Source organism: Dysidea avara, chromosome 7 (assembly GCF_963678975.1).
Source record: "Dysidea avara chromosome 7, odDysAvar1.4, whole genome shotgun sequence".
Lineage (NCBI taxonomy): Eukaryota > Metazoa > Porifera > Demospongiae > Dictyoceratida > Dysideidae > Dysidea > Dysidea avara.
In genome coordinates this window covers 3,110,394-3,130,452 of record NC_089278.1, presented here as the reverse complement: position 1 = coordinate 3,130,452, position 20,059 = coordinate 3,110,394, and the positions used below count along the sequence as shown (strand labels likewise).

Below are 20,059 nucleotides of genomic sequence, written 5' to 3'. Positions count from 1 at the left end.
TCAGTACTCGAGAGGTCCTTCGTCCAGGTGCCAAAAAATAGCGCACTTACGTATAATTAGAAACTTTGTCTTGTTTGCCAAAATTTAGAGCATATTGCATTCAATACGTGGGGAGTGCCGAATATTTAGAGATGCTGAAATTTTAGGGATTCTACGGTAACCTTTACCTTTTTTCTAGTAGAACAGTCATCACTTCAATATACTGTATAATAACACAATTTGGTGGTTAACCAAATTTGGCGAATTGGCAATTTGTCACCAAACTATCGTCAACATCATTTTCATACCTTGTGTCCTAGCTTTTGATAGCAGGTGCTTTCGACAAACCAAGTGTGGTTTCGTGGATACTACTTAAACACATTTACTAGTAAATTAGCATGGTTCCACACATGCAAATGGGTATAGCCTACAGACTAGATTAAAACTCATACTTAATTAGTGGACGTGGCCAGACAGCAACAGACATGAATTCGTGCAAGGCCATTGACAAAAGTGTGAGGATCTATGTATGCCTACACACAGCAAATGATTTGATAAGTGGGCATGGCCCACGAAAGAAACTTGACTGCAGCAGGACCCAAATATTCTTTAAAGCAGATCAGATCCGGACCTGGTTCAACCATGAAAGCAACCCAGCCAGACTGATGCATGCAGTGACTAAATCCATAATATTTCAGCACAAAAAGGATTGTACACTACAGCAAGCATGCTCAATCCTTCTGTCAGCTTACACCACTCGCGTGCATTGCCAATTTTTCAGTGAGAGCATTTCGCCAAATTAAATTTTCACCCACTGCAATTTTATAGCAAATCGCCTTTCACCAATATTAATTTTGCTGTTATACAGTGGTACATTATCATGTATTTTACAAGAAGATTGGTGCTTAATTTACACAGAACAGACATATGGTGTATTGTACAAATTGTAAACCCAATGACTTCTTAAATAAGTATTTAGTATGAAAATTATTTTGTAGTACAGTGTAGAGAGGAAATATAACTTCTAAATTTGTATCAAAGCAGTATGTGTTTGTATCTTAGAATAAAGGTAATTCAAAATCAATCTGTGACCAGTTCCTGCACACCAACACTGAGGGATAGTTTGAGGTAGTTCTCCTTTTCTTATTGATTAGTCTGTGAGAGAAAAATCTGTTTCGTGACTTTGGCATTGTACATCAAGGTAAACTGTCCAACATTTATTTCAAGCAAAATTAAACTTTAACAAGACATAGTACGGTAATAACTTCACACAACACCTTCTATATGTGATGTATGCAATACAAATAGAGCAGAATTGTTATATGTTACCAGCTATATACATTCAGAAGATTCCTAAGTTCTTGTGTAATCGAATGGGGAACATTATTTTAATGACTGACTGAAATAGTGTGTTACAAAATGATACACCACTCTGACACAGCTAACCTGAGTGTGAGACATATGTCAAGTTTACACTAAGGTCTGTTCAGTTGCACATGCTGTCTTTATATGAAGCATTAATTAGAACACATTGTGTAAGTTGTCATTATCGCCACCAACTAACCAACAAGTATGTACTATCTTGCCAAAGAAAAGGTTCAGAATGAAGACCACATCGTTCACAAGTTGGACTTGGATTCTGACAGTGAATACTGTTGTGCCAAATGTCACAGTGCCAATGGTGTTCTCCTGCTCATTCAGAAGAAAGGCTTAGTTATCACCACAAACAAAGACCTGACAAACTACTCTTACAAGAGTGGTGCCTCTTGCCCTTCTCCAGAAATTCAATAACATAGTAATAGACAGCACGGCACACCCCCCAGCCCAAAACCAAGGGGTAGTCACTGCCAATAGTCCTGTAGAACCATTTGCAACTGGGATCAAAATAAAATCAAGCAATCAAGAGGTTATTTTACAGTGAATCAAATGATCAAGACATCCTAAAAGGGCGGTTAGTTATAAGCAAAATGAGGCATTGTCAAGCAATCAAGGCACTTTTTAAGATGAGAAATCAAGTGATCAAGGTGTATCTATGCCAATAAAAAATCTTGATCCCAGTCACAAATGGTTCAGGACGATTGGCTGTCGCTATCCCTTGAAAACTGAGTGGTGAGGGATCGTTCCAGTGGAGGTGGGACCTGGAAACATCCACAACTCAACAGAGTGGATACAACAGAATATGAAAACAACAGTGGTCATTTCCATAATACTGAAGTGAGTGAGAAAAATAATAGAAATAGCTTAGCAATCAATCCATCATCTTTCATAGAATGAACAACGTTTTGAGCAAGTGCTGAAAAAAGACTGTGGGTTTATCGTTAGAAAGATGAAGCCTGTTTGTTTAGAGCAGTTGGAAAAGATTGTACTGGCCAGCAAGTGATATGGATAGATACAAAGGATGGTGCCAATAGATGGCTTGGTAAACTGGTATATTTTGGAAGATGCAAGGAAAAGTGTTGAGAAACCAAAAAATAAAGAAGCCTGACATGGAAAAGTGCAAAGGTCAAGTTTTTTAAAAATGTTAAAGTGACTCAAGTGTGGTACTGGAGGTAGTACTGTTACCACTGAGTATGTTCAGAATAGTAATTGCTTTTAGGCTGCTATACTATTGACCCAGTAAGTCTACAGTATGTTGAGTGCCCTGGTTTACAGTTAGAACCCAGTCTTTATTTGAGTATGTGAATGAGAACGTGTTTCCATCAAGATTAGTCTGGTTACATCCCTGAAACTAATGACATTCTAACAATTAAGTTCCAGGTCACTTTTTTGGCCACAGCTACTATCTCCTTTAGCTATTTGATACTGCAATTAGCCACACAGAATGGATCATATCTGCATAAGAGGTTACTACCTATGGCATCAGACAATGAAACTTATGACTGCTCTTTTAGAGTATATCAAAAATAAATCTGGGACCAGCTCCTGCACACCTACACTGAGGGATAGTTCTCCTTTTCTCATTACTTAGCCTGTGATATTTATTAATTAGTTACAGAAAAATCTGTTTCATGATTTTGGCAATATTATTTCGTCACTGCACTTTGGTAAACTGCCAAACAGCTAACAAGGTATGCAATATTAAACCTTAACAAAATATGTGTATGGTAACTTCATACAACACAGCAACTAAATCTCAGCCCTAGTCCACACCCTGAACTCAAACAACTGTTGAGGAGGCTTCGACCCTATTGAAACTTTTAAAGCCACAGGATCTGATAGTATATTCTACCTACAAGAGTGGCATATGAGTTATCACCTTGCCTAACGTTTATCAAACAGTACAGTAGTACTGTTAAAGTAGGGATTCCCCCAAAAGTGATGTGTGCCGCCTAAAATTCTGCCTTTTAAAAATCATCCTAGAGAGCAACAAAAATCACATTGACGGAATAATGTTAGTCCATCTAACAGCAAATACAGCATTAAAAATAAGAAAACACTTACAGGTGGCCGGATATAGATTTTTTTTAAAAAATCACTGAAACTCAAATTTTCATCATCTGCCTGCCAGCCTGACCACAGTCGCAAGGCTGGAAGCCAAATGAAGCAATGGAACCCCAAAAGGCACTCACCAGTGGCTGTGCCTTTTGGGGCTCCAACAAGCGTGTGCCCTCTGCACCTTGTCTTTCCTTTTATCTTCAATCAGGCTCTTCTTATGCAATGAAACCACATTGAGGTGTTAATTTACCGTATCAACTTGAACAGCAATATTTAGACACCACAAAATTATTTAAAGTACTTATGCTCTGTTAATTTCACAATTGGATCGAGGCCAAGCCCATTAACAGATTAATAGCAATCTAGCGTTCCTCTTAACAATCTATTTATGTGATCACGATGACCACAAACCCCCTTATTATTAGTCTTGGTGTATTTATACTGCTAGCACAGATATGAAATAGTGACATGACCCCCAGTAGGTGAAAGGCTGACTCAAGATATTCTAATACAGCAGTCGCTCTAATAGAACGTGTATAGCTGTATATGCTATAAAAGTTATTAATTTAAAAATGAAGTAGGGATCCAATTAGTGAAGCAATAGATGAATGATGGTATTACAGCATAGCTCGGTGGGAAAATCTCCACGTTGGCATCGAAAATAATTGTTATAACATACCAATGTAGGGATTTTCTCACAGAGCGATGCTGTAATACAGTGGACCCTCACAAATCCGACCTCCAAAGGCTGTTCAGATTACTGAAATGTTCGGATTTGCAAATCATCAATTAACGCTGTGTTTTATTTTTATTGACTAAATAAGTATACAAGAGGTCTTCACATACATCAAGTTTTACAGTATAGTGTATGCATATAAGTAAGTTTTCGGAATGAAAGTAAGTGTCAAGAGTAAGTTGCTTAGCATTACTGAAACGCTTTTGTGCAGCTAGGTCTCTAACATTCTTCAACACCATTTGTGATGAGGCAGTGCACTCATCTTGACATTCATACCAAGTTAAACACTTGTCCATAAGTCTAGTCACTTCTTCACTTTAGCTTATCTTATGTCTGAGTACAGTTGACTTGCCAATACCATATTCTTTAGCAAAGTTGCTTAAACTTGCTCCTCCAGTAAACTTTTTCAATATAGTCAACTTTTGCTCAATTGACAAGGTCAAATGTTTTCGCTTTTCATCAGCCATATCCTCAATTTCTTAACCTTGCTAAACATGTGTTTATTGCTAGACGTTAATTAGAATTTTTTTTGTTACATGACCCGTTCGGATTATCTGAGGATCTGGATTAGAGGGTCAGATTTGCGAGGGTCCACTGTACCATCATTCATATCTTGTTTCACTGCCTTTTATCGCTTGGATCCTAACTTCATTTTTAAATTAATAATTTCTAATAATTATTATTATATTATAATGCATCATTGACTCCCTTGTTCAAGAAGGGTAAACGTAGCAATCCTACAAACTATTACCCAGTCACTTCAGTGTTGCAAAATTTTGGAACATATCGTAAACACCAAGAAGCACCTTAATTCACTTAATATCCTTTCAAAGTGTCAACTTGGATTTTGTGTTTCAAGCTTTAATTTAAAAAATCCCAACTGATGCCATACATTTGTTAAGGTGGTGCTGAACCGATTAAGTCCAGCCGCACAAAACAATTTGTTTCCACCCACATGCTTAATGAGCTATTTTAGGGTGGCCCAAAACTTCGCTAATGTACAACTTAATCTATGCCTTAAAAGCTGCTGTGATACTTTAGTTTAGCATTCCAAAGTTTCGTGAAATAACATGCCTTCATTTTTCGCCTATAAAACTCTCAAGTTTTAACCCGATTTTTAAAATAACTTGGCCAATGAACAACCTAGCACTAAGCCACTTCGGTTCCAACCATTTCTCACCTTGTAGAACAATTCTACGCTTTCCTGATCACTGATAACAACATGGAAAGTAGTGAAAATGCACACCTGTGGGCTAAAACATTGGCTAACAACTCCATCAAACCCGAACCGCGAAAATTCGAAGTGTAGAGTATCGCTTACCCAATGCCTATACCAATTTTTGATGGCCTATGGTGCATAATTTTGAAATTATTTAGCGAGAAATGAGACGGTGTGGCTAATCAGAGCGTAGTCCGTATAACAGTAATCACGTGATGGCAGCTGGTGTGACAAGCTAATAGTTTTAAAGCGTGAATAACGTTAGTTGTATCAACAAAAGTAACTGGGCAGTCTGACAGAGCTTGTTCTGTTAGTCCACTGAGACGCTTTGCTGTGGTCTATGAATTTCCGCGTTTGTTCGCGCATTACCACAAACATGCTATACAATTAACTTAGACTGCTATATATACGAGACATTAAAATTGATTTCGTTTTTTCTGGGTGGTTGTACACAATATGTTACCTGCAATGGTTTTATCATCAACTGTTGATGTTATCAGCAGAATACCTTAGGGCACTGCTCTTGGTCCCGTTTTTCTACATTACGTGTACTGGTGACCACAGTATTTTACAGGAGGATCTGTCACAAACAACAGTTAAACTCATGACATTTGGTATAGCTGTTCTTCCATGCCATAGTACATAAAGACAAAGTACAAAAACAAAGAACACACACACACACACAAATGACAAAAAAATCAATATTGATTAAGATTCTGGATTGACTGATTATGGTCCTAGTGAATGGGGTACATTGAATGACCAAATGAAATAGTATATTACAGCATTCTCACACAGCTAACCTGAGTGTGAGACGTGTGTTAAGATCCATTATTTTACATACACGTTAAGTTCTGTTCAGGTACACGTTAAGTTCTGTTCAGGTGAACAAGAGTTGAAAGTGCGCACGTGCCATCCTTATATGAAGCATTAATTAGAACGCGTTGTGTAGGTGGTCGTTAACGTTTTGATATTGCCACCAACTAACCAACAAGAATGTACTAACAATGACTATCTTGCCAAAGAAAAAGGTTCAGAATAAAGACCACATCGTTCACAAGTCGGACTCGGATTCTGACAGCGAGTGCTGTTGTGCCAAATGTCGCAGTGCCAATGCTCATCCTCCTGCTCGTTCAGAAGAAAGGCTTAGTTCTCACCACAGACGAAGACCTGACGAATACTCTTACGAGAGTGGCGCCTCTTGCCCTTCTCCAGAGATTCAACAACGTAGTAAAAGACAACATTGCGCGTCCCCCGGCCCAAAACTGAGCGGTGAGGGATCGTCATCCACGACTCGACAAAGTGGATACAACAGCTCTGAAGAATATGAAAACAACAGTGGTCATTCTCATAATATTGAAGTGAGTGAGAAAAATAATAGAAAAGCAGCAATCAATCCGTCATCTTTCATAGAACGAGCAACGTTTTGAGCAAGTGCTGAAAAAAGATTGTGGGTTTATTGTTAGAAAGATGAAGAAGGATGGAGCCTGTTTGTTTAGAGCAGTTGGTAAGTATCGTTAGATCACACTTATAGTGTATAATTGAACAATAAACTGGTAATAGATCCCAACTTGCCTGTGGACTAACTGGTAATATTGTAAACTTGCCTGACAAGTTTGAATAGTTGCATTTTGAGATGAAGCATTTCCTAACTTCTTGTAGACCAAAACATCACCCTGGAGTACATGTCGAGGGGTCTGACACTTCGTGAAATCTCGTATGCTCCCTACAGTAGAAATCAGAAATCAAGCCTCTAACCTCCGTGTTTCTCGGTAAATTGGAGAAGATTTTCCGTAAACTATAGCTTGCGTGGGCGGAGAACAGCAGAAATCAGTCTAGAAATCAGAAATCACAGTAGAAATCTGGAAATCTCGTACGCTCTTTCCGAAGTGTCGGACCCCTCGGTACATGTACATAAGTTGTCATAATATTCAATGGGTTTTTGGGATATTTAGCAGTATTAAAATAGGACCACCCCGTTATAATACTTTAGCTAAAATCCTATCTGTGCTTGGATGACCATTGTGGCTGCTAATTAAGATTTTACTATATTTCAGTTTTTGAGTAAATAGCTATAAGTATTTGTGTAGAGGCTGTCAGATGATGCAATCAAAGGAAGCACTTTGCAACTTTGGTAGTTGTAGGGTTAATTAAACATTAAATAATTTCTTAGTATATGGTGCCTAAGCTGCTGTGTGGTGCAGCCCTTTGTGTGGATGATGTGGCCATCTTCATCTGGCAGCCTGTCAATTTGAGTTAGGGTCAATAACAGTTATTGTATTTCAGAGGCCCCAGACATTTCAACAAGCTTGTTACATGGTAATGTCTTGGATTTTAATGTTAATTTTGTGCTTCAAAGATTTCCTACTAATCGTTGTACACTGAAACCACTGTTAACTATTGCAGCAAATCTGACCAAAAAATCTTCTTGGTTCCAAAATGTCCTCTATAGAGAGGTTCACTTATGTGTCACGCACATACAAAATGTTTAAATTTTGGTTTTCTTTCTATTAAAGGAGCACCACTGTATTGTACGTTTTAAGTGTTAACATAATCCGATAAAATACACTTTCATAATTTTATGTATATAGAGCTGACATAAAATACATTGTAATAGTGCAGTTTGCTCAGTTGACATTGTTGCTAGGTTACACTGATTTAGGATGGTATTACGAATGACTGCTTTACATTAATTACTTACATGTCAAAATTTACTGATTTTATGTAATGGATTGCTTAAATAATCACAAGTATAAGAAAAAATTAGGAATTTTAAATTAGAGCAGGGACAGTGTACAATACTGCAATAAAATGCATTGAAACAAGCTGGATCGGAGTAGTAGCTACGTAATGTCCAAATAAAACAATAAGAAGTGAATATCCCTACTGTGCTACACTCAAAATGCACAGTAGGGATATTCACTTCTTATTGTTTTATTTGGACATTACGTAGCTACTACTCCGATCCAACTTGTTTCAGTGCTTTTTATTGCAGTACTATACACTGTCCCTACTCTATTTTAAAATTCCTAATTTTTTCTTGTACTTGTTTGTGAACTTTTTTTGCTAACTCATGACTACTAAATACCCAAGAAACCAGTCACAATATTATTATAGAGTTAATCACAACACTATAATTATGCAAGCAATCAACTAGCATAACACATCACTATATAAATTGCTAAACTGTAGTAAGTTGGATTCACATAGTGTTGATCACAGCAAAGAAATGCATTTAGCTTGGCATTTAGAAACACAAGCAACTTTGCCAGTTGTACGATAGCCACCACTCAAATGCAACATCGCTATGTGCAAGCGATTAAGACTTGCCAATTAAGGGGTGTGGCAGCCATTTCCATCGCGAGCTGTCATCCCTTGTTGTGAGGGATAAAGACTCGTGATTAAAACGGCTGCAACCCCACTTAATTTATTAGTTGTTTAATCACTCGCACTTGCGTGTATACACTACATACACTATGTGGTAACTATGCTCTAGCTATCATAGATTATAAAAAAATTTTCAGGTGAAGTGCCATTCGCCAAAGTTTTTTTTGCCAATTTTGCAATAGTGGGTTTTCGCCAACCTTTTTTTGCCACCGCACTCCCGCGCACTGGGATATAAAATAGTTATATCCCATATACTCGGACTATACAGTATCAATTGCCAACTTCAAAACCACTGAGCCATATGTGTTCAAATAGTTTGCTGCAATGCCACGTGTATTCGAATAGTTTGATGCAATGTACACCCGTAGATGGAAGCCCTACTGTAGTCTATTAACACTATCAGCGGAGAACCTTGACTGATGGCCATGGTAAAGAAGGATAAAAGGTAACACAATAGCGCACTCATTGTATGTTTATCAATATACCAAAGGTTTTTTCTTAAGCAAACTAGAAACGTTTCTGTAAAAGAATCAGGGCTGTAGCTGTAGCCAGTTTTCCGCTACGCTTGACTGAAGGCGTCAGGCAGGCAGGCAGTAGAAAATCCCATTGAATGATTTATTTAAAAAAAATTCTGTAGCAACTTGACAGAAATGTTTCAGGTCAATCTGAAGTAACTTTTGGGCTTAATTTTACCCAACCAATGCTGTCATGATGTTGTGAGGAAAATTGAGGCAGAATTTTCAGTTATATTATATCGTGGGCCACGCCCACACCTTCGCTGTCCCTACTATACAGTACTATCGTACTGTATGATACATTTCAATGACCACTAATTTTGCTACTCCAATATACTTTTTAAACTGACATGACGTGGTGTATGCATGCTGATACTACTGCACAGCAATAACTTGTGTGCTTAACAGCAAAAGCCTTTTCCCCTGGTTCATTAGACATCACAGTGTGTCATCTGTGTATGTATGCTTGTTACATGAATGAACAACATTTTCAAACTGTGTGTGGGGCTATATGTCTGGTATCCTGCAGTTGTTAATGTGTGTGAACCGGTGTGTTGTTGTGTGGCATTGCATTTTTCCTGCAGTGTCTTTCCCCCCACACAGAGTTAGAAAATGTTGTTCGTTCAATATGATCTGTCTGCATAAGTGTCTATTACATTATGGGGGGATTTTTTGAAGGAAAGATGCAATTTGAGCCACAAATGTGACTGGATCTGGGGAAAACTGGTTTTACTGCCCATGACAGCAGGTTTGATTTTCACCACAAACACAAAGCTATATGAATACACTATCAAATCTCACTGTCAAAATCAGCTAGGCTTGGTAGAGTGTTTTTGTTGGCTGCTTTTCCCAAGCCTAGTGGCGAGTAATATGAGTGGTCTGGAACCTTAATGGAGCTCTGGCCAACCTGGAAATGGCTGTATGTGGCTGTTGCATTCCTCTTTAATTTTGTAAACCATCTCTTGCCCTCCCCTCCATCCCTGCTTACTAGTCCAGTCATTTTACTGTTTAACCTTTAACTAATTGCAACAAAAACAGTTTCAACTGTTTCTGGTACAGAAAAATGTGCTTTACAACATATCAAAAGTCTCGGTGAGTCTCGTGAGGGGAAAGTGCTTTTTTGTGACCTTTTATGGCCATTTTTAGTTATTTTCAGTTCTATTTCATCTGTGCATTATCCAAACCACTCAAATTGGGTACAAAATGATTGGTCTTACCATAAGCAACAATTTGATACTTGTTTGGTGTCCATAGCTTAATCTGTTGCAAAGTTATAACCATTTTACCTGTCACTTTAGTTTCGCCCACGCATATAATTGAATTTTGTTAAAGCAATTTCTTTCTGGATTAATGATACTTTAACCATGGCAGGAGACAAGTTTTCACAACAGAGGGTCATGATGAAACCTTATATGTATTTGTTACCATGGAAACACATAAGTGTCTACTTTTGTACAGTTATTGTGATAATTATTGTAAGATATCAACAACACTTCAGATGATATGCATTACAGAAGATGTACACAACTGACTCTAAAGTAGAATGAGTGCAATACAAATATAGTTACTCATATCTTCATCATTATCATCATCATCATTGCTTTTGATTACTTCTGAATTAATACATCCCGACTCTCTGTATTTGCCACAAGCAACAGAAAACGTTTTGCTTACTTATTAATTTATTTTTACTGGGCAGACAGCAAATTCAGCAATTGCCGATGCACCCAGGGAGTGATGAACACTAAAGACATCACATTTACACAAAACATACAGCAAACAATTAGATAGACAATAAGCAATTGGTAAATGTATCTACGTATGTTTTCTGATTCTATGAGACAGCTACTGGTAACCTGTTCCAATCTTTGATTGTTCTCGAAAATAAAATAACTGGACCGTACTGGGTTGGAAAAATTGGTGAGTGTGGTGGTGTCTGGTGGATTACTGATTTGACAAGAAATTTGGTGGAACAGATAATCCTGATAAGTTGTTGATCCCTTCATAAAATGTTTGCAGTTGATCAATTCTTTGTCTAGATTCGAGTGACGGCCAATCTAAATCTCTAGTAATTATAAATCAATAACACTGGTAAGTCTATTAGATAGTACACTCAGCCTGACAGTCACATCTGGTTATGCTATCATGCCAGTCTGGAGTCTCAGTCTGGAGTCTGTCTACTTTTTCTTCCAATAAATGTGCAAAAAAGCTGAACATCAAGGCTATAAATGAGTAATTGGGTCCTTTCTCTGCATGCATTCCTTGGCTGTGATACTACCTCACACCTGTATGGTATCGTAAAGTGCATATATCCATCAAGTCATTTGAGAACAAGCCAAACCTGTAATGTTAAAGAGTCAGCTACCCCTGAAGAAATTTCCGTTGCAGAACAAACATTAGATATTTTGTACAATTTGACACCTGGTGAGTCACTAAAATTCTGTGCCACAAACATATCAACAAAAATTTGCCACAAACGCATCTTTTACCCATCCTTACAAAATGCTAAGTTTATTTTCAAACATTTGAGTGAAGAGGTAGCTGTAGCAAAATGAACCCCCTACAATGGGCTTGAAAAATAATATACTCCATTACTTTCTGATTTGCCACAAGCACCAAGTGAGGCTGACTTTAGCTGGCAGTATGAAGTGTACAACTGCACATGCAAGAAGCACAATGTGAAATGCTCTGTTGCTTATGGGAAGGTCAGGATGTACTAATTCAGAAGTACTTGAAAACAATTCTACTTTAAACTTGCACCAACTCAGTTGTGTACATCTTCTGTAATGCATATCATCTGAAGTATTATTCATATCTTACAATAATTACAATAACTGTACAAAAGTATGTACTTATGTGTTTCCATGGAAACAAATACATCTAAGGTTTCATCATGACCCTCTGTTGTGAAAATGTGTCTCCTGCCATGGTTAAAGTATCATTAATCCAGAAAGAAATTGCTTTAAACAAAATTCAATTATATGCGTGGGCAGGACTAAAGTGACAGGTAAAATGGTTATAACTTTTGAACAGATTAAGCTATGGACACCAAACAAGTATCACATTGTTCCTTATGGTAAGACCAATCATTTTATACCCAATTTGAGTGGTTTTGATAATGCACAGATGAAATAGAACTGAAAATAACTAAAACTGGCCATAAAAGGTCACAAAAAAGCACTTTCCCCTCACGAGACTCACCGAGACTTTTAATATGTTGTAGAGCACACTTTTCTGTACCAGAAACAGTTGAAACTGTTTTTGTTGCAATTAGTTAAAGGTTGACCCATTTTTTTGGCTAAAATGACTGGACTATACCACTCCTATTGGAACTTGCCTGATACTCAAGTTAAAATGTGGCAACTTTTGGCTACTTGTACAGTGAGTGCTGTGGAAAGTAAGGAATTGGTGTTTGGTACTCGTAACTTCAATCACTGGCAAGCTACAAGACACTAAACACTTAAAACCTGCATTTCTTGATACTTTTAAATAGGTGATAAGGCTGGTTTTCCCAGGCATAGTCACAAATGTTGTGAAAATTTAATGCGCAAAATCTATATCAAAGTTTTTTTTATTAAGTACTATCCCACTAGGGACCTGTGAGAAGGCTTAGACCTGTAAATACAGGGAGTCAGAAACATGTATCAAAAAAAAATCCCACACCCATTGATCCCAGATGCTACTTCACTGCATCTGCAAACCATTTGTTAATGATCTTGCGTCAGGAGCACATTGAATCCTATGGACAAAGATTCAATGTGTTCATGCTTATGTAGTCGCTTACAGAGATAGGAGCAGTCAATTACTTGAGGCATTGGCCTTGTGATTACAAAGTCCTAGGCTTGGAATGGAGGGTTTGCTTTGCGTATGCGTGCATACGTGTGCATTCTTATGATGCTAGTTCACTATGTGTATGTGTTATGTGTAGCTGATCAGGTGTATGGGGACCAAGACTGGCATTCAGTAGTACGTAACCAGTGTCTTGATTATATGGTTAGTAAATTGTGTTCTGATGTTTGTGCTTCATCCATTCTACAGTTAGCCTGTTTTGTGTCAACACTTCTAATAGAGTGTACAGTGTTTTCAATTGACGTGCTGTGTATGATAATAAAGTAGTGTGAGCGCCCATTTTTTGTTATATTGTCAATCAATTGCCTGTTTAACGATAGTACCATATCTTGATTGTACCTCGTGTGTTTATGATTAGTCGCCTAATAGCTTGTTACTCACCAATTGATGGGCTATCATATCATTTGAATGTTCTATTATTAGAATTTGATGTTTAGGATTTTAGACATGCTCAGGTACAATACTGAAATCTCCTCACCAAGCACACCTTGTTATTGTTACTTGGGAGTTTGTTTTAAAGGAGCTTTTTGTGCTTATTGAAACCAAAGTATTAAAATAATCACATAGAAGTGTGATATCTTTTGGGGTGCTTATTGTTTTTTCTTATTCTTAATCTCATGGGTGCATTTGTCATACTTCACCTTTTACAGCAAAGTGCTCTGCTTTTGTGTTACTAAAGTATCTGTTAATTCTCAACTATAAAACAGTACAAACATCCACACAGTTTAACCACCAGTAAAACAGTCACACATCCTAAGTAAAAGTATAAACCCACAATTACGTTTCCAGTCAAGTTGTTACTCCCTAGTGATGACCAGTGCAGTGAGTGTGAAGTTGCCCTTGGTTGTAGGGTATTTGATATTGGTCACAAACATGTCATTAGGTGTAGGATGTAGGGCCTTAGATAGCTTTCTGTCCTCAAGAATATTAATGGTTCAAAAGATATACCTTTGCAAACGTTACTGTAGATCTAGACTAAATATCCCTCGTGTCATTCATTGACAACCATTAGCCAGATTGGAATTATAGTACAATGGAATCAAATCACTGATCATCTCTAATTAGAGTGCATCATCTATTTGATGTCATGTATCTAATTGATGCTCACCTGGATTAGTATTTGATCTAGCAATTTAAGTGCTGAAAAAGTCCTCAAATTTGAAGTACTTTATCTACTACGTGATGGTACCATTAATATTACCACTTTGTATGGTGTATGGAGAACTGAGGCAACTACAAATGAAACACACGAGTGACATGACCTGCACATTTTTCCAACAGAAAAAAATGCACTAGACAAAACTTGATATGATTATACGTCAGCCTGACTGTTCACTAGTTTTGAGGCTCACATGAAATACCAGGTAGAAATATGCAATTATGCAATTGTTTTGAGCACTGCTTAAAACATGTCCACCCTTCTCTGATACCTGGATAATGTGGCTGTACATCTAAATAGTAGCTAAAGCTTGTTTATAGATAGCCACAAACACCTGTTTGTTACCAGAGTATTTTATGAGTGCCTGTGACTGGCCAGGGTTTTTGATAAGTATTTTGACTCTGAGCCAAACTGGTCCAACCCAGACATACACTGCTCCACCAGTAGTAATCCACTAGGCCAATCAGCTTATGTTTGATGTGTATTAGTCACAAAGCTGAACTAGTGCTGAGAAAATTGGAGCAGAAGCCATGAGTTGTGTGGGTAATTTTGTATTCACACTTAGCCAATGGAGTGCCATATTGCCTTACCAAATACCCTGCTGCATGGCCTTAGATTATAGTTAAAATTATGAAGATGTCACTATTTATCTGTGTCTTTTCTTGGATTTTCTTTTCTTTAGCCAGTAATACTGCACATTTGTTTGGTGCAATACAACTCATAAGACATAGTGTCCAGTGTAGTGTTGGTTTCCTGTCTGCAATGAAAGTCCTGACTGCAGCCTGAAAGAATTGAGATGGTAAATTGAGAGGAGGTTGGTCACGTGTCATAGCCTAATGACGTACTACTACATGTGATTACACAATAAAACATGGCACCTGAGATTAGTATCATTGTTATGAAGTCCTTTGTCACATTCACATGAAGTATACATAATGTAGCATTTGTTTCTTGGTTATAAAAGCATAGATATTAGAGAGAAGGGATAGGCAACCAAGCGTGCGCCGTGCATATCTACCATTGATTGTGGTTGAAGCACTCCTCGGTATTGATTAAATCCATGCGGACAGGATGGCAGTTTGTGGTTTAGTCGTCTTACAGTTGATTTCAACCACCTTGTGGTATTGTAGTTGATATACAAGACTTTTAATGCTTCTGGCTTCTGTTGTTCAATCGTCTTGGGTGGTTTTCATCGCCATTTACGATTTTGATCATCAATGGGTACCTCCGTTTTTGTCTACCTGTTACGAAGAACAGAAGTCTAGTTCCACTGGGGAAATAGTGCTGAAGTCTTCGCAATACTTTGAAGTTTTGCACAGTACCACTGAAAGATGTTTCTCGCATAACAGCGCTTGTGTTGAAGTTGATAAATCATGGAGTAGTATTTTAAAGAACCGAGATGAGACTACCAAAGGGCATTAATCAAGCGGAATAATAAAATGAAGTACACCATGCAAAACTATGTTACTTTAGGGTTACTGTGGCATTGTTTGCCAGTCGAAAGTGATCTTACCATGAACACAACAGGTACACAAAAAAATCGTGTCAACTGAGATTAAAATGATTGATGGCGGCAAAAACTCACAACAAGACTTACAATAGGAGTTTGCCTAGTACTTGTAAAACATAAAGAGATTGTCATGAAATACTCCATGCCCGTAGAAAGTAGTCCAGAGCAGAAACACCATTTTGGCCTCATGAATTCACCAACGGCGGAGTGTTTCAGGGCGCGCGCTAGTTTCTAATCCCTGTACTCTAATATCTATGATAAAAGTGACACAAGGTGTTGGGCAGCTGAAAGGTGGTTGTGTGATGTACATACTTGCAGTGAAACTCTGCAATGTTGAGAGTATGAAATTCATATTTTGTTCATGCTGCAATGGTGACAGAAACTATTTCAAAGTACATTTCTGTAGCATTTTCATAGTGTGAATTGGAATGTATTAAACTACATATCATTATGGCTTCAAAATTTTCATATTATATATATAAGATTTGTCTGAATTGTTGGGTTTTTTTGTAAAACTAAACTGACAATTCCATTTTTAAAAATATAACTGAACTAACCTAATTTCTGATGTTTCTGTCTACACAGCTTAAAGCATAGCTAGGGTATTGCCCTACTTTGTAAGTACAAAGTGATAATTACACATGTCATTTGCTTTTATGGCTCACAGTATATGATTACAGTGTAAGTTGAGTAATGACAAAAAGTATTTTTCTTTATGTTTCTACCTATTATATACACTTTTCTACTTTATATGGCTGTATGACTCACTTGAGTCTTGATTGATTTGGTTGTTTGTGTGTGAATGGCCAGTTAATAGTCATGGTGTCATTGCTGTCCCACTTTGCATGAAGAAAAACTCTCTTATCATAGTACCCTCGGACTAACAGGGTCTGTTCCTCTTCTATGTGAGCGCTAGACATTATCAGTGACAACCTTTCAAAGCAGAGAAGGTACTCACACAGTTTAGGTGCCTCCTACCACCCATACTTTAATAGTTTTATATGTGAGCCTCAATAGCTAAAGTAAGAAATGGTGGGGTGGGTTTTTGTTGTGGTTAATATTCAGATTGTATTTCATGGGTGCTTCAACAAGGCAATGCACTCTGTATTGTACAAGATTTCATGTTTTAGTTGAAGTTAATAAACCACAGTTTGGTGCATAGGCTTCATTGTATACATCCACGTTGTGCTTACAAAACATTACAAAAACAGATTTTGTATACTTGTACTTCCAACCTCCTCTGCTGTCAAGGTGAGGCTATTCATCGTGCAACACACACAAATCTGCTGTGTGATTTGAGGCTATGCAGGTATTGAGCGCGTAGTGGGTGTGTAATGTCATAATGATGGGTGTGGCTGATGTAATATGCTCGTTTAATGTGTATAGTTGGTCCCCTATATTTTTTGCACCCATAATGAACTGGTATGTTGAGGAAACATGTTGCATGTTCTACTTGTCCCACTGCATCCTGTTTATTGGTTCATACTGACTGCCAGACACCTAAATATTGTATATGAATTTAGTTGGGCTTAAAAAAGATACATGACTAGTTGACTACCTACTAAATTATTTTCAATAGCTGACAGCAGCCACTCCATTAAGGATACCCAATTTGTTATGGACTTAGTAGGGTACTGTGTACACTCCAAATCCTCTGTGTCTCCACCTGGCAACAGCAAGTTGTGGTGTAGTGTCTTATTGTATGTCATAATATTTGGTCAATTTTAAACGTTTTTGGTATAATGTTTGAGAACTGAATAAGAAGGTTGATATGATAGTAATTATTGTGTTTTATTGCAGATAAAAAATGCTGAGTTCTTCACTCAGTTTATCACCGAAGATTTTGATGCCTATGTTAATAGGAAACGTAGTGACAGTTGCCATGGTAACCATCTGGAGATGCAGGCTATGGCAGAATTATATAATAGAACAATTGAAGTATACCAGTACAGCACAGGTACATGTGAGTACTCAGACTTAAAATAATTAGTACATTTGACATGTGGTATTAAGCAAATGAATGCTTAAAGAAATTATGTTCTTCCTGTGTGCATTTGGAAGTAGTAAATAAACACTGTTTCATTTTTTTAATAGAAATTACAGTTTTTCTCTCTCTTTTCCCACAGAGCCAATTAATATATTTCATGGAATCTACAAAACTGACAATGCCCCAATCAGGTTGAGCTATCATCAGAACAATCATTATAATGCTGTCATTGATCCTTACTCTGCAACTATTGGAGTAGGACTTGGATTAGCAGGACACAAGCCTGGAGTAAGTGTGTGTGTGTGTGTGTGTGTGTGTGTGTGTGTGTGTGTGTGTGTGTGTGTGTGCGCGTGCGCGTGTGTGTGTGTGCGCGTGCGCGTGTGTGTGTGTGCGCGCGCGCGCGCATGCGTGCATGTGTGTGCACAGACACACACTTGTGTATGATTTTGCCAGTTTGAATGTAAGTGTATGTATACAGTTGTGTGTGTAGTACAAACAAAGTACAAACAATAGTGTTTGTTTTCAAATCTATACACAAATGTTACGTGTGGTGTCTTGGTTTGTAAGCTTGACTGGTGCTAAGATTGATAGCATGATCAAGACCATATGTTTCTTGCCTGAGAACGTTTCCCACTGTTGAGTTATCATCCCATTGAACTGAGAAGAGTTACACACATCTATGCACACATGCACACCAGCAACTGCTTGTACTACAGTGAAACCCACGTATAAGGCTGACTATAAGTGTCCTGGTTTTCTACATGCTAAGGGATTATTTGAGGCCACTGGCAAGTGTCCAGATTATACAGGTGTCCTTATACAGGTTCTACTTCCACTGTAGCTATATAAACACATAATTTATTTTTGTAATTCTGTAGCACGCTGATAAGCTGCATATGGAGAGTGCCATGAAAGAATCTGAGAGTTCTGAGATAGAGAAGGTTAGGTATTGTATTTTTAAAATCTTGTTACTCACAGTTTCTGCCAGGCCATGCTTGAGGACAAGCTAAAATCAACTGACTGGGATGCTACCCTTAGCAGTATCGAAGAGGCAGTGGCGAGGGAGTCATACTTGCTTTGGCTCAAGCAACAGGAAGATCAACACCAGCTGAAGGAGAAGGGAGAGGTAATTACCACTTGCCTTTACGAGGTGTGACAATTTACAGTTGCCTCTCCTGTCTGTGTAGTGTTCATCAGATGGCAAGCGTAGTAACACTATTACCTCTAGTATGCTCACAGCCCCACACAAAGCACACTCTACGTCTCACAAAGAGAAGACTAGTTCAGCACAAGTGATAATCCCTAACACTATACCACCTGTTGATCCATCTAAGAAACCAATTGTTGCCAAACTCTCCACTGGCAATAGCAAGGTCTCTTTCCAGGGGAATGTTTTTGATTCCATGACCAGCAAAATGAAATCAAAAAGTACAGAAATTGAATTGGGACAACAGCCCAGTAAACAAGTGACCTCATCTAAAAGGCCTGACTGTATAGAAGTGAGTCACTCCCTTACAGATATGCATCCTAGCTCACCTTCGTGGAATCATAAAAACTCTGTAACAGAAAAATGCAGTGGGAAGGGGGACCCATCAGCACAAGGGAGATCAAATGGAAAGACTTCACCTGTAATGTATACACGTGGCAGCTTACCCAGCCAACGTCATTCCCCTTATGGACAATCACCAAATGCCAGTCATCATTCTGGATCAAGCTCTCCAAGGGATAAGACTTCAACTCGTGACCCATTGGACTCACCAACAGCAAAGCAGCTGTTAGCTGCTGCTTTAGTTTTATCCCCTAAATCATCACCACAGCATTCAAATCCTCCTTCGACACACAACTCACCAATAAATTCACAGCCGAGTAGCCCTAGTGGTGCTCCGCATAAGTTAGCATATCAAGAGGATAATGCTTTTTCCATGTACCCATTTGAGTATGGCTCCTTTCAAGATCTTCCACCAGCAACATTTGGTAGGTGGTGTGAATAGTTGACATGTGGTCATAATGGTGTTAATTGTATAGGTCTATCAGAATGGGAGGATGACAGACTATTAGCTGCAGTACTTGCAGCTTCTCAACAAGAATACATTGAGAGCTTGAAACAAGGACATAATAAGGACTAACCCTTGTACAATTTTTAAATGCCAAAAAGAAAGTTTGGTTTGATGCAGCACATAATTTTGTATTTAATTTGATTAGTGGTATGCGCACTGTCGAGTACCTCCCATACCTGGCTGTACGCCTACACTCCTGACTGATTACTTGTTTAATAACACTCCA

The 20,059-nt window shown here is 38.1% G+C and overlaps 1 protein-coding gene and 1 long non-coding RNA gene across 3 annotated transcripts; one reads left to right on the top strand and one right to left on the bottom strand.

Moving 5' to 3' along the window:
* Window positions 1-839: 839 nt before the first annotated feature.
* Window positions 840-6,324, bottom strand: LOC136261711 (uncharacterized). 2 transcript variants are annotated; one of them, XR_010703990.1, is made up of 3 exons: window positions 6,173-6,324; window positions 5,833-5,949; window positions 840-1,216 (listed from the first exon to the last, which is right to left on the bottom strand). It is a non-coding gene; the product is annotated as an uncharacterized lncRNA (long non-coding RNA). The 2 variants fall into 2 exon arrangements; XR_010703989.1 differs by having other exon boundaries at window positions 840-1,134.
* On the top strand, window positions 6,280-19,974 carry LOC136261688 (OTU domain-containing protein 5-A-like). Its single transcript, XM_066055735.1, has 9 exons — window positions 6,280-6,730; window positions 6,783-6,876; window positions 13,200-13,264; window positions 17,590-17,746; window positions 17,916-18,064; window positions 18,655-18,717; window positions 18,765-18,902; window positions 18,964-19,750; window positions 19,802-19,974. The coding sequence occupies exons 1-9, from the start codon at window positions 6,377-6,379 to the stop codon at window positions 19,900-19,902; spliced, it is 1,908 nt and encodes a 635-aa protein (XP_065911807.1). The 5' UTR covers window positions 6,280-6,376; the 3' UTR covers window positions 19,903-19,974.
* Window positions 19,975-20,059: the final 85 nt, after the last annotated feature.